We start from the raw sequence: 18,348 nt of genomic DNA, 5'->3' as shown, positions 1-18,348 counted from the left end.
ATTATTCCCATACAAACTCATATTTTCGCCATGACTCTATTTTGGCATGATGATCATTTCACATGTGAAGCTTGGGCTGCCTTTCGTTACAGGGTTGTTAATCCTTTTAGTTCACTGTCATATACTATAGTAAGGTTGGCATCAGTAATATATTAACTCTGGGCTAAAAGTGCATTTAAGTAGCTAATTCACGAACCGTAAAATGTCACTTACTTGAGATGCCAATACCATGGTCACGTTGCACAAAAGTTCCTGACTTCGGTTGTTAAACTTCACTTTTGGAACACTCACACTTCCTAAGCAAACTTCACCACCTGTGTGATAAACTTCGTTCCCGCGGAATCTGTTGAAAATAAAATGAAATTTAAATGAGACAAACCCAACATACACTACACCAGCCGAGTCTTTGTGTAGAAAAGTACACGCTTACAATCGAAAATGACAGCATATTTGACGAGAGCCCTACTGAATCTTTGAAAACGAGCATTTGAAGACAATCACGCCGAAACAAAACCAAAATGTATACCTTCATGACCCTATTGATTGATAAGAAACCTAGAAAAGCCATAGCGAAAAATAATTAACTAACAATTGAACAATAAACAATTTTACAATGGAAGAAATAAATCATTTCTATGTAAAACTAGCATGACTGTATCTCGAAGTATTCAATTAAATCCTATGTACTTGATGGGGAAAAAATAAACTATACGATATTATACCTCACAAATTGTAAGGCGTTTTTCTCGTCTGTGCCTTGGGGTATGATTGCCTGAGAGAGAGACACCAAAATTTTCTCCTCTTCACAAACTGGTTTACGAGAGCTGCCTTCGCCTTTGTAGGGCACGACACACTCTGATATTCGCCGGTTCACATCATATTGCAGGCTTGGAGGATAGCAGAAAAGTTTGAGTCCAAAATGTCCGGGAACAGAGGTCTTACACAAGCAAGTAGAAAATTGGGCATACTGAGGCCTCGACCTACGGCGAATTTTTCTTACATAAGCATTGTAGTCTGAAGCAGATTTTAAACGCGATGTCCTCAACTTGACTGGACGGAATCTATGAAAAAGAAAAAAGAAAAAACCAAATACAGCTCAAGCACTCTAACGGAAATGATTATGGCCATTGCACAGTAACCTTGAGTCTACGTACTCGAGTGATCATTTTAATGATTAATTTATATTTAAATAAAATAAATAGATGCATTCATGACTGTATGCTGTAATACTGTTAAATTCCCTCTAAGTCCTGCGCACTATTTTTCAAATAAAGCCGACAAGAAATACTTACCTAGAGAGATGCTTGACTTTGAATTGCACTTTCCCATCGAGAAGAAGTGGCGGTTCATCCAGTCCATCTGTGATGTCTTTCCAGTCATGTGGTTCAACTAGTGACTCACAGTGTAATATCCTAAATTCACCAGGACATAACTCTGCCAACTCTTGTTTCCCTTTACAGAGGGTGAGAGGAATCCTAATTGTTACAGGCGCGATGAGAGTAACATTTTGAGTGCCTGAAATGTGCAGAACTGGACCGACAAGTCCTTCCTCTCCTTTTAACTTACTGCTTGGAAATTCTTGTACCTTGATTCAAAACCAAAAAATGTTATGTTGAACATGTTAAACTACTCCCAAAATAAAGTTCATTTACACCCTTTACATAATGAAAAGTGAATTTCAGGATGAAATTTAATTCTCCAATAATAGTATACAATGTAAATGCCCTCTTAAAGTTTGATGTAGCATTAATTTAAGCACTGTTATCGAAAAAACTATACATTGAACTTACTATAATATATCTGATTTGTCGAGGGCATTCCTTCAATAAACAATAGTGTATAAAGTTAACAGGATAACCCAATATCTGCAGCAGATATCGCAGTTATCATGTTGAGTTCAGCTTGTGCCTAGTTTCCAACGCCCTGAAAACTTAGAGAGAAGTGTCTTTTTTTATCAAACCTTATGTCTGGGTCATCTTCAGCTTTGGTAGATAAGTGAAACCTCGGTTTTGATAATGCAGGACTTCATGCTCAACTTGATCCACTAATTGCAGTAATTGCAAACCAATAAAAACTACATAACCAACTCTGTTCACAAGAATGATTTCAACTTGAAATTTATATTGTAGCGAAACAAAAACAAATGTTCCGTTGTGAGTTTTTAAGTGAGTTTTCCAAAATCTAATTATTGAAAAGGCGATTGCTAGGATTCATGAGTACATTAGGGGACAGCAAGTGACACAAATAATTCATAGTTACCAAAACTATTGATTAGAATATTACTTCATGTATGTATCCTCACACACATGTAGATACATGCACAGTTGTCTTGTATTTAGCTTAAAATTGTTAATTAATATCTCTCCATCAATATTACCACTAAGCTCATGGAGTGTATTGCAAGTAACTGAAGGTACAGGCTGTACTCCTATAGCACCTTTATGCTATCTCCTTGCTTTTGACAATCCCCTCACACCAATCTTATATGTTACTTTCAAAACTGAAAAAGGTTTTATTCATCCATGTATATAATTATATAGTTTAATGTACCTGGATTGTCACACAGAAATCTTGATTAACAGGAACACAACTCTGAGGAATTTGAACACTGACATCAGGAAAGTCAGGCACGATACAGGTCAATTCCGGACCTACTGCAGTACCTCTTGAAAAGGTGAAAGACTTAGGACGCCAGATTGCAGCAAATGAAGAAACTCCTGATTTTGAACAAACAGCTCGTGCAAATGGGAAAAGCCACCTGGGAACTGTTGAAGTTTCTGCATGAAAATAAAAATGTGGGTTGAAATTACGCCCTTTCAGCTGTGTCTTAAAGTCCTCAAACAATGAAGTTGCCCCCAACAGATATCATGAGAATAGTTACGCTTCAGAGAAGAAAGTTTGCAAGAACATGGTGATTGAGAAAAATTTATATCATAGTGACTAAAATGCATTGTATACTTCACGTAACATTTATGCAACAATACACGTAATAATACAAGCAGTACGTGTAATAACATTACACGTACTGCTTGGATGCAACTACAGGTAAAACGAAATTGCTGGGATCAATATCAGTATCTGAGTCATGGCACACCTACTCCTCCCCTAAGCCAACAACAGCCAACTGATAAGTTCAAGTTACAAGTTCGGATCAATTTTGGGTCAGGAGAGGGAGAGGTTGACAATTCCTCAGATACTGACATTGATGCCAGTGAAGAAGGGAGCCTGAGAGTATCATTCATTAAGTTATTCACACCTGCATTTAATAACAACATAACGTTACCTGATCCAAGCCAAGTATTCTCTGTCTTCAATTCCTTCCATTCATTGTTCTCTTGGTCAATCAGTTGTTTGATAACCACCTCATACCCCTCCAAATTTGGGGCACTTTGCAACAAAGCTATAGTAAAACTTAATCGTTCAACACTTTCTCTGTATTCCAGATCTGGTGGACTATCATGAGATAGTTCAATAACACTGCTTACCAATATCTCATCACTGGCAATGGGTGGGGAGAGGGTCCCGGGGTTCCACAATGAGCATGTACATGTAAATGGCACAGGTTGTTGGACAGCCCCACTATTAAGTTTGATAGAGGCGCCGGCTTCCCTTAGGTGCCATGTGTCTTCCTTACCTCCAAGTTTTCCTCTGAAATACACAGGAAAATTAATCATTCAGTATTTAAATATAATTTTTCCCAAGTGGAGTAAGCATGGCAAAGGCATTTAAAATGCGAGTCGCAAACTTGCAGTTTGAACGAGTCTTTCAAATAATTGGCAAATATAAGATACAAAAAATATTTTGAATTGGCCACTCCCAATAGTAAATTGAGATTCCTGCTCTGGTTTACTAAATTGCTAGATGAACATAATAAGAAATTCTGTAATATATGAACATCCTAAAGGTTGTTCCTCAAAAACCCAATTTACACAAAATTAAAAAATGGCTTTAACATTATTTAGCCAGCTGTGCTAAGAAATTTTTCCATCAATTTATTTTTCTTTGACTCAAATAGACTCAAATGAGAGTCATACATCAAAACATTTATTTAAATGATTCACTATCATTCCTTATAATGACTAAGTACCACTTCATTGATGGAAACACTGAAAATAAAAACAAAAAACAAGGGATAGGTAAACAACTGAGTTATTGCGAAAAACATACCTTTTGATCAAAGTCTTTTTATTTTCTTCATAGTCTACTGTAGCATGTTTTTCATCCGCCAATTTTTTTCTGACCGCCTTATTAAAATCGCGTAGCCCCTGAGAGGCATTGCCTTCAGTCTTATCGCAACAAAACTGTTCTGCTAGAAGTTTACAATTCACCAATTTGTGACACAAGGCATCGTTCAAAACTGTGTAAGTGGCTTTGCTGCCTTGTCCTTGTTTCCAATCTATTAACATGTTAAAAGCTTTATCTGCCAACTTCGGGTTGTCTTCATCATAGTTTCTTATTGCGGCTCGGCTGAATCCCAGGCGTCCTCCTAATGTCTTCCATTTTCCTGCAAGTTCCCAAGACAGATATTCCAACTCCTCATTTGACGGTTCCCCATGTTTAACCAAATAGATACCTGAGTATAACAACAGAGGGAGAATAAGAAATTAGAAAAGGGATGCTTCAAGGCTTTGACGAATAGCAAACAGTTGTGGCGAAAGGCGACTTTTTTTTTTTTTGGTATCATTCAATACCGAATCGTCAGCCCTTGAGATTGTCAAGCTTGAGCGAGGAGACATTTGCAGCGGCGGGGAAACCATTTTCCCAACCCATACATAAAAAAAAATAAAAACGCTTAGGAAGTTTTCCAGACTCGTTATCTATTTCTGACCTCTTATTTCGCGTATGGCCCGACAAGCATCTTGAAAATGGAGGTCATTAACGTCTCTTAGCTATAGGCTCCAGCCGTTAATGCTGGAATAGGTTAATGTAGTTCGAGATACACAGGTGTTGGATTAATGATAGAGTCCACTTTTAATTCATTATTTTTTATTCTCTTATATAAGTGGGTAAGGAGGATGTCTAAGATATATAATGCCAGTCTTTCTGCATAAACAAATTTTACCATGCATAAACGCGTAACAACAACATACAAACTTGAATAAAATACAATTAAAAAGGAAAATCCATCGCGACATTTTTAATCTCGGTACTACCTGCAGATTGGAGTATCCTCTTCCTAGGAGCTGCAACAGGGCTGCATGGCGATGATTCTGAATTTGGACGCTTTACAATTGAATGTTTCACACTTTGGGAGGAAATACCTGCAGAATAATGGGGTTAATGAGATGGCTGGCTTGAGAACTAATGCAATTTTTATGGCGCTGATGGTTCGGAAACGTTGATGTGGTGATCCTGGACTGTGATCATTCGGGTATGATCTAGCGTTCACAAATTAAAGTGGTAAGTTTTGTCGATTTCTCTTATAAGTAAGAATGAGCATTGACAAATTTGACGAAGGGGACCGTTAGATGGAAAAATATTCGATTCAAGATTTCATTTGCAAAGCAATAGCGGGTGCAAACGATTCATCACTGTCAGAGTTACTCCATCATTTTGTGTATTTCCCAAGCCGTTTTGTGCTTTATTCGTTTTCAGCATCAAATTCCCTGCAAGGAGGGACGCACGCACCGTAGTCTGCATTGAGTTTACTGATACATAACAGAGACAATAAGCCATCACTGTTGAGCATGAGGGGGCACGGCCTGATTTATTAACACATGAAGTAAGGCAGGTTATTATGACTTTCCCTTGAGAACACATGCTTTGTCACTAAAAGCTACATTTTAAAAACCCATAGAGCCTAGATTTCTGAATTTACATATTTTAGAACAAGATGACTGGTGTTAAGTAGTTGTATTTATTCGAACAACATATTTTAGAACAAGATGACTAGTCCAGTAAATTGTATTTATTCGAGCAACAACAAAACCTGCAACAAAAACAACAACTTACCACTTCCTTCTTCAAATTCAGAGGTGACAGGAATAGAAACCTAAATGGAGGAGGAAAATTTGCAATATTACGGGTGCGTATGAGGTGAATAGAAATGAGGAAATAAAGAAATTTACTAATTAATAAGAAAAAGGAAAAATAATTAAGAAAAAAGGCAGAGGCATAGAAAGGGACTTTAAAGCAACTGAAAAGTAAACTAATCACAAAATCAAAATCAAAAATTTGCAAGGTCCTGCATGTTCATGTACTGTTTTCTGTGGCAGGACATTTCTTTACCTATTCGACGTTCCTCAAGGTTTTGTTTCTAGTGATTCGTCCTTAATAAGTTTCGTGCCGCCTTAAATGACCTCATTATCTTACTCGGAAACTAGCTTTACTACTCCTAGGAGAAAGAAACCTAAAAATGGAGAACTTGCTAAAATGGCTTCTTTTCATCTTAGTAAGCGGTCTGACCACAGGCAATGTACTTTGGAAGTAAGGTGAGATATTTTTATTGAGAATTTGACTGTATTTTTACTTCCTAAGAGCGGTCGTAATTATTCCAATATAAACTAAAATTTACGCCATGACTCTTATTTCGCAAGATGATCATCTTACAACTAGAGCTTGGGCTGCCTGTGGTTAAAACATTGCTAATCCTTTTAATTAATTGTCATCTACTGTAGACGCCTACTTGAGACCCTAATACCATGATAATGTTGCACAAAAGTTGCTGATTTTGGTCGCAAAACTTCACTCCTGGAACACTCTCACTTCCTAAGCAAACTTCACCACCTGTGTAATAAACTTTGTTCTCGTGGAATCTGTTAAAAATGAAATGAATTTAAATGAGGCAAACCTAACGTACACCAGCCGAGTCTTCGTCTAGAAAAGCACACGTTCTGAAATCTTTTCTTACAACCGAAAATGACAGCACATTTAACGAGAGCCCTACTGAATATTTAAAAGCGAGCATTTGAAGGAAATAAAGCCGAAAAAAAACCAACATGTATATCTCCATGGCCCTATTGATTGATAAGAAACCTAGAAAAGCCGTGGCGAAAAATGGTTCACTGACAGTTGAACAATGTACAATTTTACAATGGAAGGAATAAATCATTTCTATGTAAAACTAGCATGACGTAACCTAGAAGTATTCAAGTAAATCATACGTACTTGATGGGCCAGAAATAAGTTGTATTATATTATACCTCACAAACTGCAGGGCATTTTTCTGGTCTGTGTCCTGGGGTATGATAGCCTCGGAAAGAGACACCAAAATTTTCTCCTCTCCACAAACTGGTTTACAAGAGCAGCCTTCGTCTTTGTAGAGTACGACACATTCCGATATTTTTCGTATTACATCATAATACAGTCTTTGAGGATAGCAAAAAAGTTTGAGTTTAAAATGTCCACGAACACCGGTCTCACACAAGCACGTAAAAAATCGGGCATGCTGAGGCCTAGACCTATTGCAATGTTTTCCTACAAACTCACTGAAGCCCGAAGTAGATTGTAAAAGTGATCTCATCAACTTGATTGGACGGAATCTATCGAAAAAGAAAAGGAAAAATCAAACACAGCTCAAGCAATCCAATGGAAACGATTATCAGCTATTGAACAGTAATCTTGAGTATATACGTACTCGAGTGGTCATTTCAATTATTGAATCTATAGTTAACTAAAAGAAATCCATGTATGTATGACTGTACACTAAAATACGTTTGAATTTCCTCTACGTCATACGTATTATTTTTCAAATAAAGCCAAAGAGAAATACTTACCCAGAGAAATGCCTAACTTTAAATTGCACTTTCCCATCTACAAGACGTGGCGGTTCATCTAATTTATCTGTAATGTCTTTCCAGTCATGTGCTTCACATTGTAATATCCTCAGTTCACTGGGACGTAACTCTGCCAACTCTTGTTTTTCTTTACTGAAGGTGAGAGGAATCCTTATTGTTACAGGCGCGATGAGACTAACATTTTGAGAGCCTGAAATGTATATAACTGGACCGACAAGTCCTCCCTCTCCTTTTAGCTCACTGCTCGGGAATTCTTGTACCTGGATTTAAAAGCAAAACAAGTTGTTGGGCATGTTAAACCACTCCTAGCGTAAAGATAATTTGCTTTACATTGTGGAAAGTGAATTTCAGGATGAAATTTTGAAATTATCTAAAATTATAGTACACAATGTAAATGTCCTTTCAAAGTTTTATGTAGTAATATAAGCATTATTATGAAAAAATGTGTACACTGGACTTAATATAAAAAGTCTGATTCATTAAGAGCACTCAATCAATATACAGTAAAGAGTAAAGTTCACATATAACCCAATATCTACCGCAGTTATTGCAGTTATCATGTCGAGTTCAACCTCTGCCTAGTTTCCAAGCCCTGACTGTCTGTGAAGTATTCTTAAACTTTTGCAAATTTAAAGAGATGTCTTCTTTCGTAATTTGTTAAAAAGATGTATAATAAAACAATAATTTCATTTGGTTTTTGCATGATGTCATAACTCACCAAATCTTATTTCTGTGTTGTCTTCGGCTTACGCAGATAACTCAGACCTTGGTTTTGCTAATTCATCATGATATCATGCATAACTTCATCCACTAATTGCATTAATTGCAAACCAATACAAACCAATTTACCTGACAGGAATGATTTCAATTTGACATTTATATCGAAGCAAAAGTCTGTTTGTTGCTTAGAACGAGTTTTCCAAAACCTAGTTTTAAAAAGGGAATGCCCAGGATCCATGAGTATACATGGGGACAGTAGTACCACAAATAATTCGAAGTTACCAAAACTGCTGATTAGAACTTTGTCACATGTATCTTCACACACATGCAAGCACAAGCTCAACTGTCCTCTATTTTAGCTTAAAGTTGTTAATTAATATCTCTTTTTCCATGAATATTGCTACCAAGTTCATAGAGTGTATGGCAAATAACTGAGGGTACAGGTTATACTATTGCAACACCTTTGTTTTATCTCCTTGCTTTTGACAATCCCCTCACGCCAATCCTATGACTTTCAAAACTGTAAAATGAAAAAATTGCAGGACTCATGCATGTATATAATTTTATAGTTCCATGCACCTTGATTGTCACACAGAAATCTTGATAAACAGGAACACAACTCTGAGGAATTTGGACACTGACATCAGGAAGGTCAGGCACAATACAGGTCAATTCCGGGCCTCCTGCAGTACCTCTTGAAAAGGTGAAAGACTTAGGACGCCAGACTGCAGCAAATGAAGAAACTGCTGATTTTGTACAAACAGCTTGTGCAAATGGGAAAAGCCACTTGGGAACTGTTGAAGTTTCTGCATATAAAAATAAATGATTGGAAATGCATCCTTCAGCTGTGTTTTGAAGTCTTCAAACAATAAAGTTACCCCCAACAGATGTCATTATGATATTTATGCTTCAAAGAATAAAGTTTGCAACAACATGGTTATTGAGGAAAATTTATATTATAGTGATTAAAATGCATTGGAGACTTCATGTAACATTTGTGCAATAATTACACGTACTGCTTGGATACACCTAAAGGGTAAACGAAAAAAAAAGTTCTAAAGTTGGATTTGAAATGCCTATGAAGAAGCAAGAAGTCTACTTTGACATTATGAGTGCAGCAGGTCATACATTGCAGGGATAGATGTCCGCATCTAAGTCATTGCACACCGACTCCTTCTCCCTTAAGTCAACTGATAAGTCCGGGTTACAAGTTGGGTTTAATTTTGGGTTAGGAGAGGGGGAGCTGCACATTTCTCAAATGCTGACATTGATGCCAGTGAAAAAGGGAGCCTAGGAATATCATGATCATTCATTAAGTTATTCACACCTGTATTTAATAAAAACATAACGTTACCTGATCCATGCCAAGTATTCTGTGTCTTTAATTCCTTCCATTCATTGTTCTCTTGGTCAGTCAGTTGCTTGATAACCACCTCATACCCCTCCAAATATGGGGCACTGTGCATCAAAGATACAGTAAAGCTTATTCCTTCAAAACTTTTCTTGCAATCCAGATCTGGTGGGCCATCATGAGATATTTCAATAACACTGCTAACCAATATCTCATCACTGGCAGTGGAGGGGGAGAGGGTCCTGGGGTTCCTCAATAAGCATCTACATGTAAATGGCACAGGTTGTTGTACAGCTCCACTGCAAAGTTTGATAGAGGCACCAGCTTCCCTCAGGTGCCATGAGTCTTCCTTACCTCCGATTTTTCCTCTGAAATACAAAGGAAATTAATTATCCAGTATTTTAAGATATTTTTCCCAAGTGGAGTAAGCAATGACAAAGGTATTTAAAATGCAAGTGGCAAACTGGAAGTTTGAAAAACTCATTTAGATAGTGACACTTAATTTCAAAACTAGATCTAATAAATGTTATTTTTCTTTATTTTTCTTTTCTTTTCCATTAATTTGCTTTTCCTTGACTCAAATAGCCTCAAGTTATAATCATAAATCAAAACACTTATTTAAATGATTCACTATCATTTTTGATAATAATTAAGTACCCCTTTTATTGATGGAAACACTGAAAAAAAATGTTGAATACCTGTAGAACATGGTAATTGAACTGGGTGGAGTAAACTTTGTTCTGAAATCATACGCGTGACATCTGAATCAAAGGATTGTGCAGCAGCATTACACTTGAAATCACCAGTATGATTTCAGACCAAAAGTGCATGGCAAAAGTTCAATTACCACTTCATTACATTTATTTTAAATTTGCAAAATTCAGTTGCTGAATGAATAAAGATTTTTTTAAAGCCGGTACAAATACATGTATGTTATTTATCCAGTACTGAGCTGGTGTGTAAAATGTTATAAAAGTTGTCTTTCTTTTTTTCTGCAATTTGATTGATTTCCTAAAACAATCGGTTAAATCTAATTTGTTGCTGTACTTTCGTGGAGCTTTCTCATTAGCTGGGAAATCGATGCACTTTAGAGCAAAAAATAGTGCATTTTATCAATAAATCGTGGCAATGAGAACCAATCAGATTGCAAGGATCACCAGTGATTTGAGCATGAATGTAATAAATTTTTAATAGCATTACAGTTATTAAGCATGAACTTTATTAACTAAAGATTAAAAAGAATATAAAATAAAAGAAAGTAACTGTCATTTATAAAGAGGTCCGGAGGGTTGTTCTTTAGTCAGAGCACTTTGTCAAAAGTTGCCATTAGTTAACACCTCCTAGCAACTCCAACCCTGCACTTTACAATGGTCTGTGCATCCATGAGAAAAAAAAACATGGGAAAGGCAAAAAACTGAGTCATTGCAGAAAAACCCATACCTTTTGATCAAAGTCTTTTCATTGTCTTCAGTGTCTACTGTTGCATCTTCTATATCTGCCAAATCTTTCCTGTCGGTGTAATAAGGTACCTCATCCTCCTCTTTGGCTGGGGAAATTATTATTTTGAGGTGTTTGGTTTCAGTATACAATATAACGGACATTTACTACCACTTAATTCCCAATATCTGTTCAACCAAAATTGTTCAACATGGGGTCTTTCCGCACTAACAAAAAAAGTTGTTTATTTAAAACGATTTTTTCGTCATCACTAAATTTTGACAAATTTTGGCCAAGGCCGACAAATCGTGAAACACATTGCCGACAAATTTGTCCCAAGTAAAATCTGGACAAAATTAATTAAATAAGCAAGACCGTGATAAACTTGTCGATTAATTATCGCAAAAGCTACGAACAGCGTGTAGCTGAACTGAAATCAGGTTACTACAGAGGCAAAAATTCTCTTTTGTCGCAAAACTCTGGGATTCTAAAATTTTAAAACAGCTTTGAAAAATCCTAGAAATTGGAGGTGGAATCCTTTGGCAGACTAGGTCGAGCAGTAAGAGAATTTTCAACTTTGAAATTTATAATGTAGATGTAACACTCAAACAAACTTTTGTCCTTTGATTTTGCCAGGAAAATTTTAGGCTGGAGTCATGAAAATCGCGAAAGCTCGGATATGCATTGATTAAGAGTATAACATAAGATTACCGTATGACTCTCCTTCTCCAGCCATGTCCCCCACTTCTTTTGCAATTTGTAGATGACGCTCACGGTACTCGATTGCCTTAGGAAAGTTGCCTAAGCTATGAAAGGCATTGCCAAGACTTCCATAAGCCCGTCTCTCTCCAGCTTTATCCCCCACTTCTTTTGCTTTTTGTAGATGACGCTCGTGGTAACTGAGAGCCTTATGAAAATCGCCTAAGCTATGATAGGCATTGCCAAGATTTCCATAAGCCCGTCCTTCTCCAGCTTTGTCTCCCACTTCTTTTGCAATTTGTAGATGACGCTCGTGGTAACTGATAGCCTTATGAAAATCGCCTAACTTCCGATAGGCATTGCCAAGATTTCCATAAGCTCCTCCTTCTCCAGCTTTGTGTCCCACTTCTTTTGCAATTTGTAGATGACGCTCGTGGTAACTGATAGCCTTATGAAAATCGCCTAAGCTATGATAGGCATTGCCAAGATTTCCATAAGCCCGTCCTTCTCCAGCTTTGTGTCCCACTTCTTTTGCAATTTGTAGACGACGCTCGTGGTAACTGATAGCCTTATGAAAATCGCCTAAGCTATGATAGGCATTGCCAAGATTTCCATAAGCCCGTCTCTCTCCAGCTTTATCCCCCACTTCTTTTGCTTTTTGTAGATGACGCTCGTGGTAACTGATAGCCTTATGAAAATCGCCTAAGCTATGATAGGCATTGCCAAGATTTCCATAAGCCCCTCCTTCTCCAGCTTTGTCTCCCACTTCTTTTGCAATTTGTAGATGACGCTCGTGGTAACTGATAGCCTTATGAAAATCGCCTAACTTCCGATAGGCATTGCCAAGATTTCCATAAGCTCCTCCTTCTCCAGCTTTGTGTCCCACTTCTTTTGCAATTTGTAGATGACGCTCGTGGTAACTGATAGCCTTATGAAAATCGCCTAAGCTATCATAGGCATTGCCAAGATTTCCATAAGCCCGTCCTTCTCCAGCTTTGTCTCCCACTTCTTTTGCAATTTGTAGATGACGCTCGTGGTAACTGATAGCCTTATGAAAATCGCCTAAGCTATCATAGGCATTGCCAAGATTTCCATAAGCCCCTCCTTCTCCAGCTTTGTCTCCCACTTCTTTTGCAATTTGTAGATGACGCTCGTGGTAACTGATAGCCTTATGAAAATCGCCTAAGCTATGATAGGCATTGCCAAGATTTCCATAAGCCTGTCCTTCTCCAGCTTTGTCTCCCACTTCTTTTGCAATTTGTAGATGACGCTCGTGGTAACTGATAGCCTTATGAAAATCGCCTAAGCTATGATAGGCATTGCCAAGATTTCCATAAGCCCGTCCTTCTCCAGCTTTGTCTCCCACTTCTTTTGCAATTTGTAGATCACGCTCGTGGTAACTGATAGCCTTATGAAAATCGCCTAAGCTATCATAGGCATTGCCAAGATTTCCATAAGCCCGTCCTTCTCCAGCTTTGTCTCCCACTTCTTTTGCAATTTGTAGATGACGCTCGTGGTAACTGATAGCCTTATGAAAATCGCCTAAGCTATCATAGGCATTGCCAAGATTTCCATAAGCCCGTCCTTCTCCAGCTTTGTCTCCCACTTCTTTTGCAATTTGTAGATGACGCTCGTGGTAACTGATAGCCTTATGAAAATCGCCTAAGCTATCATAGGCATTGCCAAGATTTCCATAAGCCCGTCCTTCTCCAGCTTTGTCTCCCACTTCTTTTGCAATTTGTAGATCACGCTCGTGGTAACTGATAGCCTTATGAAAATCGCCTAAGCTATCATAGGCATTGCCAAGATTTCCATAAGCCCGTCCTTCTCCAGCTTTGTCTCCCACTTCTTTTGCAATTTGTAGATGACGCTCGTGGTAACTGATAGCCTTATGAAAATCGCCTAAGCTATGATAGGCATTGCCAAGATTTCCATAAGCCTGTCCTTCTCCAGCTTTGTCTCCCACTTCTTTTGCAATTTGTAGATGACGCTCGTGGTAACTGATAGCCTTATGAAAATCGCCTAAGCTATCATAGGCATTGCCAAGATTTCCATAAGCCCGTCCTTCTCCAGCTTTGTCTCCCACTTCTTTTGCAATTTGTAGATGACGCTCGTGGTAACTGATAGCCTTATGAAAATCGCCTAAGCTATCATAGGCATTGCCAAGATTTCCATAAGCCCGTCCTTCTCCAGCTTTGTGTCCCACTTCTTTTGCAATTTGTAGATGACGCTCGTGGTAACTGATAGCCTTATGAAAATCGCCTAAGCTATGATAGGCATTGCCAAGATTTCCATAAGCCCGTCCTTCTCCAGCTTTGTGTCCCACTTCTTTTGCAATCTGTAGACGACGCTCGTGGTAACTGATAGCCTTATAAAAATCGCCTAAGCTATGATAGGCATTGCCAAGATTTCCATAAGCCCGTCCTTCTATAGCTTTGTCTCCCACTTCTTTTGCAATTTGTAGATGACGCTCGTGGTAACTGATAGCCTTATGAAAATCGCCTAACTTCCGATAGGCATTGCCAAGATTTCCATAAGCCCGTCCTTCTTCAGCTTTGTCTCCCACTTGTTTTGCAACTTGTAGATGACGCTCATGGTTCTCGACTGCCTTATGATAATCGCTTGAATTTTGATGGACAATGCCAAGATTTCTGTAAGTCTCTTCCCTTCCAGCTTTGTCGTTGGGTTTCAACTTTTGTGTATTTTGCAAATTTTCGCCTACCCTCCAATATGAAAAAGGAAAAAATGGCGTTCGTGAGAAGAAAAGAGAAATAATCTAGCAATCATAAATACACAAAAAGTTCTTTTCTTCATAGAGATTCTCTTTTGCATTTAGCTTTCCACTTTTTTTTCTTATTCAAATATCCGTACAATTGAATGTAAATAATATTTTTATTTAACAAATGGCCAAATCGATTGGAAACTAACGAAATGTAGATGTTGCTCGATGGATTACACTAAGTTTGACCTTGGATGAATTTTATTGCAAATGCTCTTCCGGTCCTTGCCCACAGTTTATTACTAAACTATGGAAAAAAATAGATAATCGTTTCGGGATATCCTTTTCTCCATTTGTTTGAGGCTGGTTTTCACTAATGACGGAGTCGAAGTGGTAAGAGCACTTCTTTTCGCGTGAAAACTGAATATCGGAGTCGACCAGCCTTTGGGTGATGCCTTATCATCGGCCGTTAAGCTTTCTACATAGGAGATTGATATTGAAGTGAAACAATTTATTAAAAAATCACCCGTCGCAGTTTGAGGATAAGTGTTAACAAATGTTTTGTTCCCCCCTCCTTCTACATTCCTAGAAGCACCATAACCTAAACATAGCCACTGCTGGTAGAGAAGAGAAGGGAGAAGGCAACAAGGTTCTTCTAAATGTTTTAGCATGCCTTTGGCAAAAGTGCTTCACATCGCTGATGATTGGAAACAATTAAAAAGTCCCATTTATTGAGCATGACATGAAGAAACTACAGTGGGAAGCCATTGCCTAGGTTCTGCTATATGGTTACCTATGGGCCAATTACTGCCTAGTAAATTTGTTAGATCTTTTTGTGGCCTTGTATCTTTATGGGGATGAAGTGATCACTTCAGAGACGTTGATATGAAGACTTAGCCAATTTGTAACTACAGAAGATAGAGAGGCATTGGACAAGTGCCTTGGCGATGATTTTAAACCTAATGATGAAGATGTCTTGGAATTTTTACATTATTCAAGTGTTTTAACCCTTTGCATCCTAACATCAGCATACTTTTTTTCCGTACTGTTCTCTATGCATATCCTATGGTGCTGACAAAGAGAATTTGTTTAACAACCAAGAGCCTCTTTAGTTCGTTATCATTTCCTTATTCTCATGATCTTAATGTTTGTTTTAGAGGGGATTCTGATAGGAGAAAATGGTCACTAATCACTCTTAGAGATCAACTGGTGGAGTCCAATTCTCAAGATATTATGCTCTAAGGGAAACTTTCAGTCCCTCGAGACTAAAGCAAGCCGCCAAATTAATTAACAAGTTATTCAGAGCTGAAGAACCAACTGAAGCAGAACTGACATCCTTTGAACAACTGAAACGGTTTATAGAGTCACTGAATTGCAAATCTTTACCCATATTTCTCTGGATCTGTACTGGTAGTGATGTGATCACTGTACGTACACAACATAGATGTGCACTTTGCTATCCTTGAAGAGTAGCATTGACGTCCTTTTGCCAGAACATGTAGACCATTGCTAGAACTTCCATCTACATATGAATCATACCCAGCACTGCTTGAGGAGTTCACTAATGTAATGAAAGAGGAGCAAGCCTGTTTTGTGGTATTGTTGAGTATGGAAGATGTGAACAATTTGAAATGATCACTCAGAATGCTTTGAAATGAATACTTTGAAATTTTCTTCTTAGTTTTTAAAATTTTTATGTTCTGCATAACATTTTCACATTACTGGTATAAGGATTTTTTTTAAACACAGAATACAAGTTACTGTTGATGGCATTTTCTAAACTTTCCGAAAGAATAAAGAATTAGGTCACAAATTTATATCTATTCAAATGTCATTACAGTTGTCACTGGCAGTTAGTTTGGTTACAAGTTAGAAAGCCTTTCGAGAGGGATGTAAAATATGCAAGTTTCATGACTACAAATTCTAAATTAAAATTTTATCAGCTTATCTCTAATATCACTAAGACTTTAAGTAGTAAGTGTAAGTGGTCATAACAACAAGATTTTAATTGTCAGCCCTTGGAATGCGAAAACTCGGGGTAAAAGGTGACATGTCGCTTTTACTACCATTACGTGTCTTCTAGGAGATCAATGCCTGAATTTTAAATTGCACGAAATACTACATTGATTTCAGTGGACTACTTACACCACCAAATAAATGCATCTACAAAAGTGAAAATGGTTCCATGATAAATCAGTGAAAATAACAGCATCCATCAAGATTACATCAAAATTCAGGAGTCATACTTGAAGTTATCATTAAGGGTCAATTATACTGGTGACAGCCGTTAAAAAATGTCATTAATTTCATTTTATACCTCCAGACAAATCGTGAAGCATGAAAATTTTCATCCTCTCTTAGTGTTCAGTGCAATTTTGAAACTATTGAAAAAAAATTATTACCATTTCATTATACAAGCTTCGAACGCAACAGCATAACTTCAGTCTTATTCACTGGTTGATCTTCACAATGTTTTATGTTGTAATTAACACAGCGTCTGCATTAAACTTTCCTATGTGAGGGAGGGATAACAATGATCATGTACAAGTACTTCCATTATCATCAAAGGAAATATCAAAATAATTTTGATTAGACGCTGATAAATGTTAAATTCAATATTGAAACTTTTAATGATCGTCACAATGTTCAGAAAGTGCTTAATTCCATTGTTTCCATCGTCAGAGAGGGGGTCAATCCTATTGTGTAATTACTGTAAGCTGACTGTGTGACCCTGGCACAAAAACATTGTTTTCTGTTTCAATATCAGTCATAATCACAGTCAATCATTATAATCAATTCCAAATGTCTGCCAATTTCTGCATTAGCCCCACATTTTAGACTGCCTGTAACATGAAAGTGCAGCGCTTGTTATCTGACCGCTTGCTATCTTTAAAAGAACCCATTTTAGCAAGTTATCCATTTGTAGGTTTGCAACATTAGAAAAGCCGTTCTTGTGTAGTAAACCTAGAAAACATAGTAAGCGGTCAGATAACAGGCGATGCACTGTGGAAGTAAAGTGAGGTATTGTTATTGAGAATTTGACTGTATTTTTTAATTCCCAACAGCGGTCGTAAATATTCCCATATAAACTCTTATAATTTCGCCATGACTGCTATTTCGCAAGATGATCATCTCACAGCTGGAACGTGGGCTGCCTATGGTTGGAGATTCCAAGGCATGTTCCTATACTTATCCAGTTTACACTAGTTGCTTGATCATTTCCTTTGCAATAATGTACGCCGGACTCCCTCCTGAACTTGCAGAGAATGCCAATGGAATTTTTTCCTTTGGACAAAGGCATGATACATTTAAAATATCTGACGTCTTTCTTAATAAGACGACTAAAGACAATTCTAACAGCTCAAACAGGTTTGAAGAGGAATTTTGAGACAGTGATAAGCATTGTTGTGTATTCCTAAAGCTTCCTGGCACAGATTTCTAATCCTACATGAACAATGCGTGATAAACGAAAGTCCCTTTCAATGGTGCTCTTTAGAGAATCAACAAACTTTGTAAAGTATTCTGCACTAAGTTGCTCCGCCATTTTGAGAGAAATATTCCGCTTACTAGCTGTTGCTCACCGGCTCAGAAAAAGTAATCGATAATCTCGCATAGTGATTTCTTTTTCTCACGCAACAATTTCTCATTCTCAACAGTTAATATTTAATTCTCAGTATATTGCTACA

General features: G+C 37.5%; 1 protein-coding gene across 1 annotated transcript in view; it reads right to left on the bottom strand.

The window, feature by feature from the left end:
• LOC131799731 (uncharacterized) overlaps positions 1–18,348 on the bottom strand; it is a gene marked incomplete at its 5' end in the record, with an annotated part of 51,315 nt that overhangs the window by 3,520 nt on the left and 29,447 nt on the right. The window contains 15 exons of the mRNA XM_066167558.1: positions 214–343; positions 723–1,061; positions 1,293–1,585; positions 2,551–2,777; positions 3,284–3,648; positions 4,168–4,573; positions 5,154–5,261; positions 5,953–5,992; positions 6,626–6,755; positions 7,143–7,481; positions 7,716–7,996; positions 9,036–9,262; positions 9,811–10,175; positions 11,248–11,353; positions 11,956–14,085. Of these exons, the coding sequence (XP_066023655.1) occupies positions 214–343; positions 723–1,061; positions 1,293–1,585; positions 2,551–2,777; positions 3,284–3,648; positions 4,168–4,573; positions 5,154–5,261; positions 5,953–5,992; positions 6,626–6,755; positions 7,143–7,481; positions 7,716–7,996; positions 9,036–9,262; positions 9,811–10,175; positions 11,248–11,353; positions 11,956–14,085 (5,486 nt within the window). The remainder of the gene's footprint in view (positions 1–213; positions 344–722; positions 1,062–1,292; positions 1,586–2,550; positions 2,778–3,283; positions 3,649–4,167; positions 4,574–5,153; positions 5,262–5,952; positions 5,993–6,625; positions 6,756–7,142; positions 7,482–7,715; positions 7,997–9,035; positions 9,263–9,810; positions 10,176–11,247; positions 11,354–11,955; positions 14,086–18,348) is intronic.

The sequence above is a fragment of the Pocillopora verrucosa genome, chromosome 5 (assembly GCF_036669915.1).
Source record: "Pocillopora verrucosa isolate sample1 chromosome 5, ASM3666991v2, whole genome shotgun sequence".
In the NCBI taxonomy this organism is placed as follows: Eukaryota; Metazoa; Cnidaria; class Anthozoa; order Scleractinia; family Pocilloporidae; genus Pocillopora; species Pocillopora verrucosa.
This window is presented reverse-complemented; position numbering and strand designations above follow the sequence as displayed.